Genomic DNA, 15,491 nt, shown 5'->3' on the forward strand with positions numbered 1-15,491 from the left:
CCAAATTCTTTTCATCCTTTATTGACAATCTGAAATGTCTTTTCCTCCAACAGCCTTTTTGTGTGTGTGTGTGTGTGTGTGTGGTGGGGGGAGAGGGTACCAGGAATTGAACTCAGGAGCACTTGACCACTAAGCCATATCCCTAGACCTATTTGTATTTTATTTAGAGACAGGGTCTCACTTAGTTGCTTAGTGCCTTACGTTTTTTGCTGAGGCTGGCTCTGATCTCATGATCCTCCTGCTTCAGCATCATGAGCTGCTGGGATTACAGGCATGTGCCACCATGCCCAGCTCTTTATTGTTTTTTTTTTTTTTCTCCTGTCTGCAGTAACTTCTTCTTTAAAGTCTGATGCCACATGACTATATTCTTTGGGTATACTCTACCATATATTGTAGTTATTTCTTTACATCGAATCTCTCCCTCATTAGACTGTATTCTCCTTGTGGGAAAGCATTAAGAGGCAGCAGAACATAGTGAATAAAAACCAGAAAACCCTTTTGTTCTGGGAACACAGTTGATGCTTATGTTTATGGAATAAATGAATGGAAATCCTTACAATATGTGAATCTTTCAAACTGTCAGGATGTAAATTTCTAGTCTTTGCTGTTATTACTACTGTACAAAGAGTACACTTATTTATGTATAGATGCATTTCTTTTTTCTTTTGTAAATATTTGTTTAATTGTAGACGAACACACAGTATCTTTCTTTATTTTTATGTGGTGCTGAGGATTGAACCCAGTGCCTCACACACGTGAGGCAAGCACTTTACCACTGAGCTACACAGCCTCAGCCCTGCATAGATGCATTTCATTTGCTTGATTTAGTTCTTCACTGACTCCTAAGATTCCCTGAAAGTTAAGAACTCTTTCAAAGCATTAGAAACTCTAACTGACCCAAACTGTCAGATAGGTTCCTTGCTATCTTTGAAAAAAGAGATAGACTGCACTACTCAAACCTATCATCCAAACAGAGATACTTTTGAGAGTGAAAGAAGTAACTTATTAATAACTATACTAGGACATCAGGTAAAATCCAGGATTGTCCCTACAAACAAAGACATATGTTTATTCCATTGGATTTCTCACTGCCACTGGATTTAGGACATGTACCACCCATATTCTTCTTCATAAAATGCTAAAATTATGTCTCAAGCTAAAAATACACGTTCCCCCAAAGAAGCCAAAATTTTATTTCAAATCCAATAAGCATCTGGCACTTTCTGGGAAGGGGTCTGTTTATGTACACTGTGCAAAGTCCAGAATCCTGATTGAAGCAAAATAAATACCTCTTTCCAATCAAACAATAAGAATTGGCTTCTCTAGGATTAAATTTCAGTAGGTTCAAAGCAATTTAGGGCCAAACTGTTTTAGTACAGATTTCCTACTCAAAGTACAAAATGAAAAATGTAATCCTTTAAAAGTTAACATATCAGGGCTAGGAATGTAGTTCAGTTGGCACAGTACTTGCTTCCCACGTACAAGACCCTGAGTTTAATCCCCAGCACCCCCCAAAAAAGTTAACACATCAGCTCAGAAAATTACATAATCTTGGGGCTGGGGATGTGGCTCAAGCGGTAACGCGCTCGCCTGGCATGCGAGGGGCGCTGGGTTTGATCTTCAGCACTACATAAAATAAAATAAAGATGTTGTATTCACCGAAAACTGAAAAATAAATATTAAAAAATTCTCTCTCTCTCAAAAAAAAAAAAAAGAGAAATACATAATCTTTAAGATTACTACAGAATATATTTCTTGGGTTGACTTAAAAGATTAAAAACTCTGAAAACAGAAAGCTAGAAGATACAGAAGTCATGGCAGAACTTATTACTCCTTCCAAATACCTGATTTATACTTACAGGTGTTGCATGTTGTATGTACATTCATAAAGTCATAATTTAGACACTGTCTTACTTTTTTTGCTTAAAGGAATTATCTAAAGATATAAAACCCAAGCTAAATTTCTGGTAGGCACTGATATAATCATAATTGTTATAGTTTTAGACTCTTTTGAGAAATCTGATTAGCTTGTAAAACTATATGATGATACTCTTTTAAAAAATTGTATATCTATAGTTGTTGATGGACCTTTATTTGATTCATTTATTTATATGTGAAGCTGAGAATCAAACCCAGTGCCTCACACATGCTAGGCAAGCACTCTACCCCTGAGCCACAACCCCAGCCTGATGATACTCTTATTGATATTGTACTCTTGATTCCATCAATACTCACAGAATTCAAATTTTCTAAGAATGACAGCTAGATTTTAACTAGTAAAATTTCAACTAGATTTTAAGACATCTGGTTGAAAATACTTATATATTAAAACTGAATATACAATATAACATCACAATTTTTTCTAACTTGAAAAGCATAATAATACGATACCATATGTACATTGGAAAATTATTTTTTTTCTCCTCACAATTCAAGAAATTACATAATTTTTTAGTATTATGTATTTCAAGCTAAGTCATTCCTTCCTAGAAAATCTTTATAATCCTGTGGCAGTTACAGGTATAATTCCTTTTTATGTTAAAAGGAACTAGTTTTTCCAAATGACACCTCTGCTGGAAAACACTTACCTTTTTTTCTGTGTATGATTCTATGTATAGCCAAAAAGTATAAGAGACAACTGAGATTCAGGTTTGAAAAAATTTTTCCAGCAACAGCCATGACTCTGCTGTGAAAGTAATGTGTCAATTTAAAATCTGAAGCTAAATAATTAAGTGATATCAGACAAAATGAAGAAGAAAAACATGATGTACTAGAGGACTCTATGAGTGTTTTATGACAAAGGCTTACTTGAACATTGACAAACAATTCTGGGGAGAGGAAATTTCATACACACATTCTGCTAACTAATAAAATGAGCTAAAATTAACTACCAAGAGCTACTAAACCGCTTACATGCCACTCATTGTTTTAAATCCTAACTACACTAACTTTTTTTTCCTGTTTTCTAAGTATTTGAAATAATATTGAATCAAGGCTCTCCCAAATCCAATTAAACTGTAGTCAATAAGTGACCAAGAACTCCTACCCTACAGAAATACAGAATTTTTAATTTAAAGGAATGATAAACCCTTGAAATAAACAATTTGTGGTCAGGTACAGTGATGCATTCTATAATCCTCAGGAGACTGAAGCAGGAGAATTGCAAGTTCAACGCTAGCCTCAGCAACTTAGCAAGGCCCTGTCTCAAAATGTGAAAAAATAAAAAGGGACAGGATGTACTTCAGAGGTAAAGCACCACCGAGTTTAATTCCCAGCACCAAAACCACAAAAACAAAAACAATTAATGCTTGAACTATAACCTAAAACAAAATGAATATAATGAATTAGATGTGTTCAGTTAAGAGAACCTAAATATATTTGGCATTTATTTAATATACCCATTTTCACCAATTAACTTAAAATGAAAGCATTCCCTCCCCTCCCCACAGATGTCCCATGTACAGTAAGAATTAACTCAGCAGACCTAATTGCACAAACCCTGTGCATTCCAAGACTTCAGGATTGAAGGAAATAACCTTAGAATCAGTTGAATATCTGTCTGATAGTGATGTCTTTGTATATATAGGGGTTTAGCCATGACAGATTATGCTTATGATATGATTTACGGTAAATACCAGATGTGTGCCTGGGGCCTCTGGCTATACCATATTTGATCTCTAGGGGCAGAAAGGGAAGGAGAGCTAGGGACTGAGCAGCTCCACACCTATAAAACTGATTCATAATACAGTACTGGGCACCAAGGCTCAGGTGAGCTTCCCTGGTTGGTAACAACTTGCCCATGTCATCAATATGATTTCTGGGAGAACTAAGCTTTGCCTACACCAATCTACCGGGATAGGTCAATTGGACCTCACATCAGGCCCTACGAACCTTTTTCTTTGCTGATTTTAATCTTTTTGCTGTAATAAACTGTAACCATGAGAAAAACAGCTTTTCTGGGTCCTTTGAGTCCTTCTAGTGAATCATAAAACCTGAGGGTGTTCTTGGGAACCCCTAATACAAGCTATAATACAATAAAATTCATAAGTAACAAAGGGAATTTCTTCTAATTTCAAAGTTTGGTTTCAGCAATTTCATTCCCAAAGAGACAGTAACAATAACAACACACTGACAGGAATACTTTGCAGTATGTGGATTTCTTTCCCATAAACTTTGGGTTAAAGAAGGCAGTCCTAGCCAAATGCTGCCCACTCTACCAGGACCTTCCCTTCCTTCAATGAGGACCCAGATAATCTTCATGAAATCTATGAAATGGAAATAATTAATGCCCTCCCCTTAGCTGGCACTGCTAACCCACAGGTGAGGAGAAAAAAATTTTTCTTGGTTCTTCTAACCTTAGGTTAATTTTGTATACTTTTTTTTTTTTTTAAAGGGTATGTCAGAACTACCTGGTCTGGCCCAAAGTTATTAAGTACACAAAGACACTTTTTTCAGACAGTAGTTGGTCAAGGGAACAATTCTTTCCTTAGAATTTGCAGGTTGGGCTCCCTAAGTCCACTGAGTTTTATTGCCCCAAAGGATTAATTCCATAAAATAAAGCATTCATGGATCAAAATATCACCAAGGACTATAGCATTCAAAAGTTTTGATTTATCAGGGCTGGGGATGTAGCTCAGTGGTAGAGCTTGCCTAGCATGCATGAGCCCCCAGGTTCAGTCCTCATTATTGCAAAAAAAAAAAAAGTTTTGGTGTATTAGATCTAAACATCCCAGCAGTGCAGTGTGGATCAGTGACAATTTAATCACCTTATAAGGTTTATAATTCCCTAGCCAGCTTAGCTGTTCTTTTTCCCCTTGAGGAACTCCTAAAATTATAAAAGATAATTATCTAGTATGGAATTACTTACTACAGGTATAAGAATGAGATTTTCATTTATTTCATTGCTGAATCAGCAAAAGAATCTCTTATATGGGTTTCCATTCTGAGTAACAGTTTTAATTAAAGTACTAATAAAAAATAAACTGCAATATCATGAGCCCACCAAATTCAGTGATTTAGGATTACCTGTCTTTAACATGAAAACTTTATCAGGCTAAATGCCAAATGGAAATTGGTGACACTGGCGAAACTGTGTCTCAATTTTTTTTTATTTACATTCTCAGGAGCTACTATCATACATTATGTTATAGGTCATTATTATTCACAACATATAACATACTATTTTTAGACATTAACAGTAGAAATAGGAAAAAAATCCTTTTTTCCTGAGTGAATCATATATATAGGGGTTGAAAACAAGGTCATATAGGCGAAGACTCCCTAGAAATAATCCTTGATTCCAACATATCCTAGCTCTGTGATCTTCTACCTTTTGTGCCTCAATTTCTTCTATAAAATGGAAATAAACACAGTAGTTTCCCAAGGGGGTGGTTACAGGTATTAAATAAACTCATGTGTGAAGAACTAAAAACTGTGGCTGGCATTTAATAAAAACTATACAAGCAACTGATATTGCCATTATCATCACCACAACTACTACCAAGACCATTATTCCATGGAATACAGGGCATTTAACTTACTAGTACTTTAATTTTCACCTTACCCCAAGTATTATCGTCTTAACTGACAGGCAGCTGCTGTATATGGAAAAATGACTTTACTGGATTCTATTACAACATGGCTGCCTCACTGATTTCATCTGTAAAATAAGATAATAATAATCTATTTCATAATGCTGTGCATGGATTAAATAAAACACCTGTTCAGATGCCCTATTCTGTGGTATCACTACACAGGACATGTTGATAATACTAAGCTCCACCAGATACTTGTGATTTCAAAATTACCTGGTTCCAGGTTTTCAACCACTTCTGTAAGGATGAGATTTAATATAATTCAAGGCATAAACCCCAGGTGTTAGAACAACAAATTAAAAAATTGTTCCCTTCTTTCACATTCCCTGGTTAGGATACATTTCTTCAAAATAGTCAATGTGTGGAGGTTGGAGTATGTCAAGGGCAGAGAGTACCTAAGAAAAAGAGAAAAAAAGTCAAATTTAGAGAACTAAAAAGGAAACAAAAGTCATCATAAATGCAAGTAAATATTATCAACACATTTATGATTTAAGGCTTAGTTATAATTATCCATTGATATTAACTAAATTTGTCTTTTAAGAAACATAGTCCTAAATATTAAGATGGGTTTACAAACTTACTACTTAAAAAAGACAATTCTAGCTAAATCAAAATGAGAGAAGCAACTGTGTTTTACAACCTGCCACCAAAATCCCTGTCTAGAGAAGAGTGTTGGAAAGAAATGTCCCATTTTTTCACAATCAATATTGCTCTAAGAGGATAAGGAACTACATCTACCGTTCATTCCTTTACTTCTCTGTTCTATAAATGTTTACTATACACATTGTACCTGACAGGCACTACGGTAAGCTCTGGGTTATACAGATGAACAAAACAGATTACCATCTCTGATTTCATGGTTAGAGGAGAAGTAAACATGAAACAAATAAACAGTTACACAAATATATAACTACGACATCTTTTTTAATGAATTTATCTTTTATTATAAAGGGAAATGTAATATTTTATTATGAGGGGTGGAGAGAAAAAGCTTGCTTGAAGTAACACTATTTTAAGATTTGAAGGTTGGGTAGGAGTTGGTCACACAAAGCAGGCAAAATGAAGACACTGAGGCAGCCGTTAGGAACAGAAGAAGCCAGTGCTCATGGAATACAGTAGATAGGAGGAATATAGACTGGTATAAAGCAGAAGAGGAAGGAAGGAAATATATCACGCAAAATCTCTTTAAGTCACATTAAGTGTTATGGGTTTTATTCTAAGCACAAGAAAAGTTACCAGAGTGGGGGAAAAAAGACTTTCAAGACTTTTAAAATTCAAGTCCTTTATAAAAGCAGCATTACTACCCAAGGTAACATAACAAATAGGTCTATTTCCCCTTCCAGCTGTCTAGCTAGTCTTTTTAAGTTTATGTTGTTACAAGAAATATCGGGGTCATAGACATGGAAGACACTGACAGGAAATAAATGGTGTGATACAAGTTCCAATTTTGTAATCTTTACCTTAGTATTTAAAATTTAATTTTAAGGAATTTTTTTAAAACTGTGGAGAATATCAAACATATATAAAGCCGGAAGAATAATATGAAGAATTCTCATGTAATCAATACCTAGCCTAAGTTACCCACATGGTCATTTTTATTTTATCTATAACCTCTACTCTCTCTATATAATTTTCAAACATATACCAGACTTTCTTTCAGTCATACATCAGTTAAGTATCGCTAAAAGATAAAAACTTCAAAGAGTGAAATTATTGAATCTAAAGATTTGATATTTTAAATTTTTATTTATTCACTTTTTCAGGGCTGAGGATTGAACACAGGGCCTCAAACATGACGTTTTTGAATATCATCAAACATCCAGTACTCAAATGTTCAATTTTCTTATTTAAATAAAAGTCAGTCTAAATCAGAATCTAAATAAGATTATGATTGATTGATGCCTTTTTAAGTTCTAACCTAAAAGTTTCTCTACCATCTCTTTTTCATGCTTTTTGCAATTTACTTGTATAAGAAAACTTGTTCAATTTTAACGTTATTCTTTTTTTCCCAGCCAATTATTTCTCACTGTAAAATTTATTTTATTAAACTAAAACCTCCTTTAGTGAAAAAGCCTTCACTTACTTTAAAACCAGTTAAATGTAGAGGTTTTTAAATAGTTTAGATGTTTTTAGAAGAAATATCTATGGTCTTTTTAAAATTAAAATGTTATACTTAGAAATTTAATATATACAGAAAACAACAATTTTCTTAATTTTTTGATGAACCTTATCCTTTTCCATTTCTTTTTCAAAGAAAAATAATCTTTCATTTGAAAGGTAAATTATTTCACTTCTATATTTTCTAAAATCTGTAATGGACCAATGTCACAAATCCACACAAATTTCCTTCTCATTATGTGATAGAAAAATTTTTAACAGGAAAATTTAAAGCTTGAGGAAGGCAGCTAGAAATTAGTGTTTTACTTGACATCTTTCAGACTCTGAACTTTGTATCTGAACAACATACATCCTGTCTTGGGGGAAAACAGAACACAATGAGTGACAGCGTCCATTAGACAAAGCTATTTTACACTTCAAATCTATCTGCTATAATTAGAGGTTATCTAGAGGAAAGTGACAACCATACATTTTAAACCTTGGGGGAGAAGAATGAGTCTTACTCCATATTTGATGAGGCTTTTTGTAGAAAAGCCATTCAAAACAGGGGAGGCACTACAGCATTTGTCTATGATCGTTAGCTTCAAAAGTATCATATTTTAAACTCTGCCTGGAATTTTTTATATGCTTGTTGTTTTATGCTTACTCTTTCTATCTAAAATGTTTGTCAGAGGATGATGGCATTCCACGGTGTTTAGGTGGCAAAAACATACTTAGACCAGTAGACATAATCCAGGAATCTCAGAAGGGATGTAAATGAGTAAATGAGAAGGCATAGAAGAGTTTTAAATTCCAAACTTCATGCCTGACTCTCCATTTAAATAACTGAAGTTTCTCTATAAACCCTCTATTATTTGGGGGAATGAATTATGGAGCAATAGTCTTATGATGTAAATAGGAAAACTCTTGTAAAGACTTGGGCTTATAAAGAATCAAAGTACTCCAAATTACCAACTCTTCAAAGGATCTCAAATACAAAGAGAGTAAACAGACTTAGCTAATTAAAAAGTAAATAATTGGGCTGGGGTTGTGACTCAGCGGTAGAGCACTCGCCTAGCATGCATGAGGCACTGGGTTCAATCCTCAGCACCACATCAAGTAAAATAAAGACATTGTGTCCATCTATAACTTAAAAAAAAAGTAAATAATTGTTATCACCAAATAGTGTCTTACACACTTCTCAACTCTTCAAAGAACTGAACAAAAGTTCATTATGTTAGGTACTCTTTGGGATTTTAACCCCCATGATGTTAGAAGAGTCACTATAAAGTGGTTAAATGATGAGCAAAAGCTTAGTTTCAATCATCCTTTACCAATAAAACAATTAATTGCTATGCATAACCACAGTCCTAAATATAAAGAAATGTAACTGTTCATTCATTGAACAAACACTTACTGAATTTCTACTCTGTCAAGGACTCAAAGACAAGAATAAGATACTTATAAAGAAGTTGGTAGAGCCTGCATTTAGGAGAGAACAACCCCTTTCTTTTATCTGACCCCAAGAGATCCTAAGTTCTTTAAGGTGGAGATTATGTTATTACTGCTATATTTTATAGAGTTGTAATAATAAGGTACACAAATTCTAAGAGTATAATTTGATGAATTTTTACACACACACACATACACACACACATTATTTAAACACCACCCAGATCAAGAAATTCAAGACCCTTAAAAAGCCCATTTGCCCATTTTTTTTTTTTAGTTAAAAACTATCCTTGTATTACTTCTAACTTCTGTCACTATAGATTCATCCTGCTTGTTCCTGAACTTTACACAAATTACAAAATAGAGAAATCTTTTGTGTATGGCTTCTTTCATACTAGTATGCAAGTGATATTTATCCATGGGCCAGGGGTTCATCCTTTTTATTGATATGTATTATGCCACTCTAGGATGGAATATACCACAATGTACTAATCCAGAGTACTGCTGGCAGACATCTGCATTGTTTCCAATGTCTAGCTATTATTAATAAAGCTGCTACAAGCATTATTGTACATGTCTTTTGATGGATGTATGTATTCTTTTCTCAAGTGTTTAACAAGGGATACAATTGTTGAGTCATTGGGTATGTGTACCTTTAGTATTAGTGGAAATTGACAGTTTTCCTAAGTTGTTTTACAAATTTATATATTCACTAGCAATGGATGAGCATTTCAGTTGATCTATAACCTTGGTTAACACTTGGTATTGTCAGTCTTTTAAATTTCAGCCATTCTGGTGGGCATATAGTGGCATTTTATTAATTTACATTTATCTGATGACTAATGACTGGATAATTTTCATGTTATTCTCTTTTACTGATGGGCAAAATGTATTGATTTATAGAAATTATATGATGTTTGATGTCTACATAAAGAATTTGCAGTCTGAAAAAATGCCAATCACAGCATTTATTTCTATTGTCTTCCTCAAACACTAAATATTTATTTGTGTGCATGCATGTGTGTGTGTGTGTGGGGGGGTACTGAGGCTAGAACCCAGGGCCTCATGCAAGCTAGGCAAGTATTCTACCACTACTATATATCTAGTCCCAATTTCTTAACTTTTTAAAAAAAGTACTAGGGACTAAACAGAGTCAAGCACACACTAGGCAAGCACTCTACCACTAAAATGTACACCCACCTTCCTTTTTTTAAAATAAATATTTCTTTTTTGACATAGCGTCTTGCTAAGTTACCCAGGCTAGCCTCAAACTTTCAATCCTCCTGCCTTAGCCTTCCAAGTAGCTAGGATTACAGGCATGTATCATGGTGCCAGGTTCCCAATTCTTTTAATTTTTTGATGAACCTTATCTCTTTATTAATAGTGTCAAATTTAATAATCTTTTAAAAAATGTTTAATGCTTTATTCAGTTAAGAAATTTTAGCTTGTCTCAAAGTCATAAAGATATTTTTCCTATGTTTTATTCTAGAAGCTTTATTATTTTATCTCTCACATTTAAGTCTACGGCCCATTTTGAATTTATGCATATGATGTGAAGCAGCGGTTAAGGTTTGTTTTTTAAAAATACGGGTATCTGACTCAGAGCTACTTATTGAAATGGCCATCATTCCTCACTTGGATTGCAGGGGCACCTCTACTATAAATCAAGTGAAAATGTATATATATGAATATACAGACTTCTTGTTTTGTTCCATTAATCTGTCTATCCCTCCACTGTTTACTACCTGAGGCTTAATACCTGTAAAAACAGTCTCAATATCTAGTAGTATGAATTTCTGATTTTATTCAACTTCTTTGAGATTATCTGGGCTAATTTTAGATCTTTTTCAGTATCATACATTGTAGAATAGTCAATTTCAACACAGATTTAAATGTAAAATCACGTTCATATTTTAACTGAAATTATATTCAATATACAGTTAAACTTGGGGAAAACAGGAATATCAACCATACTGAGTCTTTTAATCCATAAACATGTAAGACTGTATATTATTTTAAATACCTCAGTGATTTGCCCAGTACCACCAACTTTGTCTAGCAAACAAAACCAAATTCACTGAAAAGTAATGTTACCTCTATAGCACCCTCTGTTTTTTCACTCTTTGGCAGAGGAACAGTTAGTATTACTAACTATTGGTACTTTTAGCAGTTAGTATTACCAATGTATTACTAACATCTTACTATTACTAAGGTTTCTGTTTCTTTTCTCTCTTTTCTTTTTGGTACTGGGGACTGAACCCAAAAGTGCTTTACCACTTAGCTACAGCCCCAATTCTTTCTTATTTTTTGAGATAGGGTCTCTTGCTAAATGGCTGAGACTGGCCTCAAACTCGCAATCCTCCTGCGTTAGCCTCCCTAGTTGCTGGGTTTACAGGTGTGCGCCTAACTCTAATATTTCTTTTGTTTTCTGTCATTTTCACTCACTCACTCTTCAAAGACTAACCATCCACTGTATGCTTAGTGCTACTGCTGCAAGATGAGAAAAGGTGCAAGACTTGTATGTATGATGATGGGGCCTTTGGCAGGAGTCAGTGGACTCCTAAATGGATTTAAATGGATTTAAAGGACAACTGAAAGTCTAAAAAGACATAAAAATGTGTGTATGTGCATTTAAAAAAAAAGAGTTCATAGCTTTCAGCAGATTCTCAAAGGAGTACAAGTTTTCTAAAATATATATATATTTTAGTTGACAGACCTTCATTTTATTTATTTATATGTGGCGGTGAGAATCAAACCCAGTGCCTCACACATGCCAGGCAAATGCACTACTGCTGAGCCCCAGCCCTAGCCCAGGAGTACAAGATTTTTAAAAACTCAATCATTACTTTCCATGCCGATAATATGACAGCTATGCACTTATTTGCATGTGCATATGCCCAAGGGCATAGATGGGTCAAGTAGAAGGAGGATTCTGCCTGGAATAATAATAATAATAATAATAATAATAATAATAATATCTCAGATTCTGACTAGACACTAGTGATAAACCTAAACAATATCAATCTTTAAATCCGTTTCTGTTTCCCTAAATTACTGAAACCAAGATGAACCTACCCTTTAAGATGGTGAAGCAGCTACTCAGATATATGTGTGTGTGCGCATGCATAGAAATTCAGTCAGATCACCTGAAATCAATGAATTGGATACAGTGACTTTGAAGAGTGCTTTCAAAAGAAAATACAAAGCCTTCTAGGGCTTTGTAGCTATTCTTTGATACATAAAAAGCCTTCTAAATTAAAACCCAACCTTCCCACAATGACCAGGTTAATTTTTCTAAATGCCATCTTTAACATGACATTTCTTTCTTCTTCCTCTATTCAATCAAATCTTATTCTCAAAAGGCTCATCTTAACTTTATCTTATTCATGTTTGAAGTATCTTTGAGTTTTTAAGTCCACAAATTTTCTCTTTTCCTTAATCTTATGATATTTGGCACCAGAGAAGCCTTAAAAATTTATTGTTACCTGGGCTTCAACCCCAGAGATTCCAATTTAGACTGTTTTAAGGCTCCATGGTAATTCTAGGATGCTTCTAGGTTTGGTTGTCTTGATCTCTGCCATGTATGCATACAACACAGACTTTCCTGAATTAATGTTTAACCATGCAGGCATGCCTCCTATAAAATACTTTATCATAGTATTTATCACATTACAAAAATTATTTCAGCAGCAGGGCGTGGTGGCGCACACTTGTAATCTTAGCAGCTTGGGAGGCTGAGGCAGGAGGATCACAAGTTCAAAGTCAGTCTCAGCAAACTCAGTGAGACCCTGTCTCTAAATAAAATTCAAAATAGGGCTGGAGATGTGGATCAGTGGTTGAGTACCCTTGAGGTCAATCCCCCGTACCCTTGCCAAAAAAAGTTATTTAAGCTACTTAAAGGTAGAGACCCCACAAGGTAATGTAGTTTAGGCATACAGGATATGCACAATGAATATTTGCTGAACTAATGAAAATGGGCTCTGGAGCCAGATTTATACTCTGTGTGCCACCTTGACCTTGGGCAATATTAACTCTAAGCCTCTGGTTCCTCTGAGTAGAGTTAATAAGCCCTATCTTCACAGGATTTTTTTAAGGAGTAAATGAATTAGTGTATGTAAAACATCTAGCATACTTCCTGAACATAGCAACATGTATTAAGTATCTCGTCTACCGTGTTCAAAATGGACAGTGTTTTAATATTTTTGTATCCTCTATATGACCTAACACTCTTTCCATAAGACACAATTAATTAATTAATAAACATTTGCTGCCTTAACTACATCAAATATCAGTTGCCTCTTAAGACTGGCATCCCTCACATATCAGGTATGCCTTGAGATGTTTTGAGGGAATAGATCTCAAGCATTGCAAAAATCCACTATGTATAAAATAGTGCTCTCACACCACTTTCACCTCCAACCATTTGCTTCATTTTAAAAAACTCCCACGTATGTCACAGGCACTCTTCTTATGACAGAACTCAGGAGCTCAAAAGAGGGTGTGTGTGTGTGTGTGTGTGTGTGTTTTTAACATATTTGTACGCATTTTTAAAATCTAATTTCTACAATAATCATATACTGTTGTTTCTGCTTTTACCATGTCACTTTGCAAATGTTTTAGAAAACAGCCCTTGAAAAAAAATGTAGGTTCACATATCACTGGAAAATAGAACCACAACTCAAACCCAGTTTTGACTCTAAAGCCCAGCTGATAGTGTTTTAATTAGTGTAAATTTCAGGAATTGTTTACATTTTTTTTTTTAAACACTACTCACTGAGGCACCGTCTTTGGAACTTATTAGTTACTCTCTAGGGATGAATCACAAGCAAAACTATAAAACAGTTTATTATATCATTCATCTTCTTAAAAAATAAGCCAAGATTGGTCTGAAGATAATAAAACACTGAAAAAACCTTAGTAAGTCAATTTCTGAAGCCACCTTTGAAGTATTTCTTTATCATGGGTACCTTTACTTGTGTCTCTACCATTATACATAAGGCTTGTACTCACTGATGCTGGGGTGGTAGTAAAGTAAATTCAAGAAATAACTAAACAAGCACTAGACATCATTCTAAATAACATATCCAAAATCTGAGAACCATTCATAAAATAGTAGCTCAAATGGTATTTTGAAACATGAAAAGAAGCACATTGCGAGGTAGTTTCAAAAGACAGCAATACTTTCGTTTATTTTTGTTTGCAATACTGGGGATCAAACACAGGGCTTCACTATACTAAGCAAGCATTCTACCACTCAGCTATATTCCCAACCCCAGTGATATCATTTTTTTAAGCTTAAGAAAAAGATATTTCATGAGGGTAATCAATAAAATCAAATATGTCAAGCCAAGAAGCTTCAAGTGAACCATAAAATAAGTTTGATATTCTTAGTTTTACCAAATACCCCAAACATTTGTAATTTTTTTTTCTTAAAATGAGACCCAAACTTTGGTCAAAGTTATAAAGGTTTCTGAGCAAACAAGCAGTCAGACTCACAAGAAATCATTTTTAATAAAGTTTTTATTATGGCAATTAAAATAGCACAGGTTGAGTACTATCTGAAGAATTTGAGGCAATTTTTCTTTTCACATGAAATTGAAAACAGAGTCCAATGCTAACAACCTCCAGTTAAATGTTACACATTATAAAACTTTTAATTCAGGATTAGTTGAGAAGAAGCTGTTTTTCAAAATGCAATGAGTCTGTTTGTCCACGAGTCTTCACAGAGTCACAAATAAACTAACCTTTGTTACCTTAATAGTTATACGATTTAAAAAAAATACACACACACACACACACACACACATATTTTTCTTTTTAGTTGTAGGTGGACACAATACCTTTATTTTGTTTATTTATTTTTATGGTGGTACTAAGGACCGAACCCAATGTCTCACACATGTGAGGCAAACACTCTACTGCTGAGCCACAACCCCAGCCCCAAGGGTTATACTGTTTTTAAAGAAGATATTATTTTCCTACATCTCTAATTAAAAATGGTAAGGAATAAAAATACAGCACTTAAAACCAGGGGTAGATTACTCCTTATATCATTCGCTATGTATTACACTCTATTTTTGTGTTGAATATTGGTGTTATTAGTGTTATTCCCCTGTTAAATATCAACATTTGCTTTGCATCAATTAATATTTACCTGCCAGTGAATAAACCTTATAATTCACTTAAACTTGATCACTGTTCAATCATAAAAAGGATCAAATTTTTCCTCAAGTTTCTAAGTCCTTTAATAAAAAACTCGGCTGTAGTCTCCTTCTAACTTATTTTCCCTACAAACACATGTTTCTTTTCTATGGGTTTTAAACATATTTTATAGCTTATATTCTTAGA

At 34.2% G+C, this 15,491-nt stretch overlaps 1 protein-coding gene across 3 annotated transcripts in view; it reads right to left on the reverse strand.

Moving 5' to 3' along the window:
* Positions 1-15,491, reverse strand: part of Nlk (nemo like kinase) — a 151,654-nt gene that overhangs the window by 48,658 nt on the left and 87,505 nt on the right. For all 3 annotated transcript variants that reach the window (XM_015501138.1, XM_015501139.2, XM_015501137.2), the window contains exon 3: positions 5,934-5,989. In XM_015501138.1, coding sequence (XP_015356624.1) covers positions 5,934-5,989 — 56 coding nt within the window. The remainder of the gene's footprint in view (positions 1-5,933; positions 5,990-15,491) is intronic.

This window comes from Marmota marmota, unplaced genomic scaffold, assembly GCF_001458135.2.
Source record: "Marmota marmota marmota unplaced genomic scaffold, marMar, whole genome shotgun sequence".
NCBI classification, from domain to species: domain Eukaryota; kingdom Metazoa; phylum Chordata; class Mammalia; order Rodentia; family Sciuridae; genus Marmota; species Marmota marmota.